At 34.9% G+C, this 6,005-nt stretch overlaps 1 protein-coding gene and 1 long non-coding RNA gene across 6 annotated transcripts; both read right to left on the minus strand.

Moving 5' to 3' along the window:
- Window positions 213–2,152, minus strand: LOC107622899. Of its 4 annotated transcripts, none has more exons than XR_002356519.1 (6): window positions 1,828–2,152; window positions 1,487–1,640; window positions 1,196–1,410; window positions 1,007–1,099; window positions 791–932; window positions 213–705 (listed from the first exon to the last, which is right to left on the minus strand). XR_002356519.1 is itself a non-coding variant. In XM_021114557.1 (5 exons), exons 2-4 carry the CDS (start codon window positions 1,673–1,675, stop codon window positions 1,075–1,077), a joined length of 429 nt encoding a protein of 142 aa, XP_020970216.1. In that variant the 5' UTR covers window positions 1,676–1,722; window positions 1,828–2,152; the 3' UTR covers window positions 213–705; window positions 1,007–1,074. The 4 variants fall into 4 exon arrangements, 2 of the variants coding, with proteins under 2 accessions (XP_020970216.1, XP_016180459.1); XR_001616295.2 differs by having other exon boundaries at window positions 1,487–1,722; XM_021114557.1 differs by lacking the exon at window positions 791–932 and having other exon boundaries at window positions 1,487–1,722.
- Window positions 2,354–5,891, minus strand: LOC110268418. 2 transcript variants are annotated; one of them, XR_002356521.1, is made up of 3 exons: window positions 5,586–5,891; window positions 3,510–3,979; window positions 2,354–2,537 (listed from the first exon to the last, which is right to left on the minus strand). It is a non-coding gene; the product is annotated as an uncharacterized LOC110268418 (long non-coding RNA). The 2 variants fall into 2 exon arrangements; XR_002356520.1 differs by having other exon boundaries at window positions 3,510–4,007.

Here is a 6,005-nt window from a genome sequence, read left to right on the forward strand (position 1 = left end):
AAACCGCCGCTATTTCGCCAACATTAAATTCGGTCACACTTTCTCGCGGTTTTGAACCACTGCTGTTCTGTTGACCGTTGCCTTTTTTAAAATGTATTTTGCGGTGGTTTCAAACCGCCCCTATCTGATGTTCCAAAAATTTAAATTTATCATCGGCCATTTTGTAACCACCGCTATTTTTTCGTCTAAATGGCTGCAAAAATACTCATATTAATCCAAATAATAATAAAGTATATTCCTTACTAAGAGTTGCATAGTCAACATTAAAAAAGTGTATATTTAAATTACAGAATAAATTTCAAATCCTTGGTTCTACTCTCTATTCTGTCCCTCCAATGAATTCATCCATGCAGCCACGTCTGGTGATAGCTCCCCACCTTACCTTTGAACTGGACATATCAGAGTACTCTCCATTGCCTGCCTTTTCGTCTTCTCGACTGCTACTTCATCCTCCATTGCCTTCCTTTTTAATTTCTCAGCCACTAGCTCTGTTTGTAGTTCAAACAATACCCTTTGGGTCTCCTCCCTTTGAGTTCCAATACTCGGCTGATGTGAATTCGTACCGAACACTTGACTAGTAGTCGGTTCGATACCCATGCCACGCACTCTACTCGGGTGCTCCTTTCCAAGAGCTGGAGCAAGTGAATCATTCTGAGACAACAGTCTAGATGATTCATCATGTTGCTCAATCTCCGTAATTCTTTCCTACACAGTTAGATAAGCGAACATAAGCATTTATTAGCTAATTGCTAACCGAACAAACTTTTAACACAATTTTAACAAACAAAACCTATGGGAAATAACATCGCGATTCTCAACACATTATTTACACCAATAGCCTTAGCTGCATCATGGAGATAGGAACCATTAGACCATTTGTGCGTTAAGACAAACAACTCCCCTCTAGTAACTGGACGCCTTTGTCGTTCTGACTGCAATAATATAGCTTAAATAGTGAATAGGTATACGTAGAGAAGGTTCAAAAAGTGAGTCAACCGTAAATTACCTTTTCTTCTGTGAGCCTTGCCAAACTTTTCGATCCGCCAGTATGAGTGTATAATTGTTTCGATCGATTCACAGCATTTTTCCTACACTTCTCCTGTTATGCCATCAAAAGTAAGAGCTATTACACTATTTCTGACTAACTCAATGTAACATAAATAGAATTTTTTAAGTATGACAAAAAATATATTACCTTTGTTTCTTCACTGTTGCATAATCAAGGTTCCATCTCCAATGATCCGCAGTAATTCCCGGTGGATGACCTTTAATATTTTGTTCAAGAGTTAATTCTGAATCGTAAAAGTGATGGTACAAATGGTTCCTCGTGTCCTTCCAAGCCCTTCCTAGCATTTTCAATATTGTACGCTTGATAATTCCTCTATTATCTTCTTCAAAATGGAACAATTCCTGCAAGAGTAAAATTAAATTGTTAGTAGGTGTCGAATTAAGGATTCTGGGACTCTACCAAAATATATCGTTTTACCTTTACACATTCATTATAGATCTTGTCCCTAGAGCAAACCTTTCTCCAGTCCTTCTCGCAGATTGGGAATTTGGTGTAGTTAGATCCTAGCATTCTGAGAACGCCGCTCAGTATACCAGCTTCATTTTCAACTGGTTGCAGTCTATCGTTGAACCTGAGTACGATATTTCTACCGTTAGGTGGCTTCATAGCATCTTTCACACTTAAATGAAGTTTCTTGATTGTCCCATCGGACTCTGTTTTTCATAGTTAGTCTGTGTGAGTAACCACTATGGCCAATATGCGATGAGATCATAGAAAAATTACTCGTAAGAAAATACATGGGATAAATTCTTGTATACCAATTGTTTTAACATCCCAAAATTCGGTGGTCTTGCGTCCCTTGCGCTTTGAAGCCTCCGATGCAGCAAACAGGTTGTCAACGTGTTACTCAAAAGAATCTACCTCATCTACCTCTGGGTCTAAGTCTTCATCGCTTGGCTCCAAGTGTTGAGCACCATTCGTACAAGTCTATGGAGCAGGCAGTGGTTCGGTACGGGATGGTCGAAAGGGGCATAAAGCAAGGTTCGGAAAACCGGACCGGTCATTAAACCGCTCTAACTACTGGTTCACTGGTTTACTGGTCCAACCGGTCTAACCGGTGGTTCAACCGAAAAATTGTTTTAAAATAAAATAATAAATAAATTATAAATAAACATCCTAAAATATAATTATAGTATAATATAAATATTAAAATAGTTTTAAAATTTAAAAAACTACATTAAATGTCATCAATCAAATTCATATAATCTTATTAATATACAAACTCAAGTTAAATAGTATAAAGAAATATCAAATATTAAATGTCAACATAAAGATTTATCAATTATCAAAACCTCAAGATGTTCTTGTGAGTTTTTTTTTGGGATAATTATTTAAACATATTATGTAATTATGATTGTGATTTCAACTATTATGCTAAAAAAACCTTCAAGTAACAAGGGTATGTTGATGGTGGTGGTGTCTTCTGAGGCATCAATGTCTCCTCATCCAGCCCCTCCAATTTCTTCGGCTAAAGCCATAACAAAAGGAATGGTACCAGAAAATGAGGTAGTTAATGGATCATCAAATGAGATGCTTTTTGTTATGCAAGTGAAGATGAACAGGCCAATGTACAGGTTTGAATGTAGCAACTTAACAGAGCCAGAAAGAAAAAAGAAACAGCAACAAAAGTTAAATACCAGCAACAAATAATCACTCTAAACCTTGAAATCAATAACTATTTCAACAAAAATTCAGAAACATCATACTTAAAAATTAAAAAACGGCAACAGCAGCATAACAAATTCATTTTAATCAACAATTTCAATAACACAAAATCAATGATTTAATTAATTTCAGATTCAGAAATCATAAATCAGAGTATCAGACATTCAAAACACTAAAACAGACTCATCAGTGATGACACTAAATTAAACAGAGCATTAGCAAAGAAGAAGAAGAAGAACATTAGCAACATTATTTGAACAAAAAATTCAGAAATTAAAAGTAAGAAGAAGAACCGAGCATTTAGAAACTAAACAGAGCCATCAGTAACTAGAGAAAAATTAAAAGAACCATCAGAGTAACAAAACTTCAAACATTCACAGCAAACTTCAAACCAACAGAGTAACAGATCCAGAACCAAACTTTCAGAGTAACAAAATTTTAAACATTCACAGCAATTAGAAAACAGAGTAACAAAACATTCAGAACCAAACTTCAAGGACCATCAACAACAGCAACAGATCCAGAACCAACCTTCAAAAATTTAGAATAAAACTTCAAACCATCGGCAAATACAAGACAGATTTGAATAAAACTTCAAAAATTGAAGAAGACTTGAACCAAGACCGAAGCAGACTTGAACAAAAATTGAAGCAGAGTTGAACAAAAATTGAAGCAGACTTGATCCAAGACCGAAGCAAACTTGAAGAAAAATCAGAAATGGAACAAAAATTGAAGAAGAAGACCAAAGTGAAGATGAAGAAGAGAAGCCACTAACCTGGGTCCGTGCCGAGAAGCCAGCGAAGATGAAGAGCCGAAGAGGAGCTGGGTTAGGCAGCGACGATAGGGATCACTGGATTGGTGGATTCGTTTCTTCTTTTTTTTACAAGTTTAAAAATGGCGCCATTTTTTCCGAACCGGTCAGTTACCGGTCCAGCCCAACCGACCAGTTCTCGGTCGGTTCGCCGATTTTCCACCGATTTTTCTTCGAACGGTTATAAGGAGAGAACCAGACCGCTTGCACTGTCGGTTCCCAGGTGAACCGGTTCAACTGGCCGGTCCGATTCAGTTTTCAGATCCATGGCATAAAGATGAGATTGCGGGGGCACTATTACCACCGGAGGGGAGAATTAGGCCATCCACTTGGGACACGGATGAAGCTGCAGCGGATCCTATTTGAGATTACTGACATGCTGAGTCTAACTTTGATTTCTTCGTGTAACGACCTATCCTGGGCATCTTTTTAAACTGGGTACCACCAAGGGTATCACTTATACTATTATCAAAATGTAAAAAATAAACAAAAATTCTAAAGCATTAAATATAAGTAAATAATTTGACACGTACAGCAAAAAATATCTCAACTTATACTTGGTAAAAGAAATAGTAATAGGCTTAATATTTTTAATTGGGAGCAATATGCCTTTTCAATAACGAAGTCAATTATATTTCTCTGAACAAACAGCCTCAATATAAATTAATAATAAATTGGGGTTCAAATAAAATAAAATAAAATACCTCTTTGGTGGCCTTCTCAATTTTGAAATATATAAAGCATATAGAACTTTATAAAATTCCTATAAGCAACTATATATGCATGGACATTCGAATGTACATGTAAAAGCAATAGTTACGACTTTGTTGCATAAACACAATAGAAGCATTATCAAATTTCAAATCAAAACCAAAGACATGATTAAAAAAAATTATATGCAAGTTAATAACTCAAAACTTTTCACTAAGAGCCTAAGTATTAATTATCTTTTGAAACCCAAATCAAGCAAACAATAATTGCCTTCAGCGAGTAATACATTCCTCAAATTAAGCATATACCCTGTTTACATTTGAGAATGATCAATATATGTTAAGTCTCTAACCCTTCATATAATAATGTCTATACTTAGTCAACAAGTCAATTACAATCTATGCAAATAAACAAATTTAACTACATTGAAGAAATCATTAAGTTAAAATTCTGTAATTCACTGTAGAATCTTAATTTGACCTCAAATATAAAAACACATGTTTTTTCTTTTAATTATTTAAACTACTCAGTAATAATATCTTAAACTTGTGTTTTATTTGATAACTTGAGATACGAATGTATAAATAAACTCCTCTCTTTGACCTATATTAATATATCATTTCATATTATAATTTTCTTTTTTCTACCTACATTAAAGAGGAAATTTAGACATGGTTTGACTTTGTAAATATTTTGAGAAAAAGGAGAATGCTGTTTATTTTTTCTGCCCTTGTCATAGTTAAAGCTATCACAAAACCCACTGAAATAAAGTGGGTAAAGAACGTGTAAATTTAAAATTCTGGAAATTGAAAAATCATAGACAAATTATATGCACAGTTACAACAATCACATTTAAAGCTATGAACTGACTAAATAGTTAGGGGGAAAACAGGGCAAAGAGACCCTTTTCTCATAATCCTAAACTGTTCAAAAGTGTAAAAGCATATTACATAAATGAACTCCTAAATTATAGTAAAAACAATTCAGATCAGAACACAACAATTGTTGATATGAAAACAACATATAACCTTCTTACTAATGATAATCAAATGGTTAGTAGAATAATAGGAACAAAAAACACTACTAATAGCGGCAAACCAAAGTTAAACCAAATTAATGGAGAATCAAATATGTTATACGAGTGCAGTATGGCAACAATACTTTCTTGAAGTTGAATTTTTTAATTAGTGTTTTCAAACTAATGTCACAGCAAAAAGGGAGGAAATTGATCATGGAGACACAAATCAAAATCCATAACTAAGGGTTAAGTAACTTGATTACTCTCAATGGGCAAATTAAATACCACACAAGTCAACTAGTGGTGCTTACTGGCAGCAGGAGGAAGGTTATCGCCGACAAATTAGGAGCACCTCACGATGCAGCTGCTTGACGGATGGGTGGACACATCTCTACGACATTGATGAATTTTGGCCTCACGACGTCCACGGATACTCCAACGTGATGATATCTGAAGACTGCTTAGAGGAGGAAATTGGGTCCAACGGCAACGGATGGAGGTGCTTCTCGTGGAAGGCTTTAGCGGTGAAAGAAATTAAGATTAGAAAAGTGGTGGGGTTTATGGCTTTTGAACATTAAAAGAGTGAATTTCTAATTCTCCTGATAGTGATAACAATAATAAAGGGCTTCACTCAGTGTAAATATATAAGCCTCAGAAGAATAATAATAAACAATATATATTTTTTTTATATGCGTAAGCCTAATAACAAATTATTGGAGTATATATCACTG

This window comes from Arachis ipaensis, chromosome B10, assembly GCF_000816755.2.
Source record: "Arachis ipaensis cultivar K30076 chromosome B10, Araip1.1, whole genome shotgun sequence".
NCBI classification, from domain to species: Eukaryota; Viridiplantae; Streptophyta; class Magnoliopsida; order Fabales; family Fabaceae; genus Arachis; species Arachis ipaensis.

Bases quoted from the DNA above. Each gene is read 5' to 3' on its own strand.
- LOC107622899 (XM_021114557.1), bottom strand. From the start codon at position 1,675: ATGAAGCCACCTAACGGTAGAAATATCGTACTCAGGTTCAACGATAGA. The intron at 1,411-1,486 runs GTAAAACGATAT...TTACTCTTGCAG, and splicing joins TCTATAATGAATGTGTAAAG to GAATTGTTCCATTTTGAAGA. The intron at 1,100-1,195 runs GTAATATATTTT...ATGGCATAACAG, and splicing joins GCAACAGTGAAGAAACAAAG to GAGAAGTGTAGGAAAAATGC.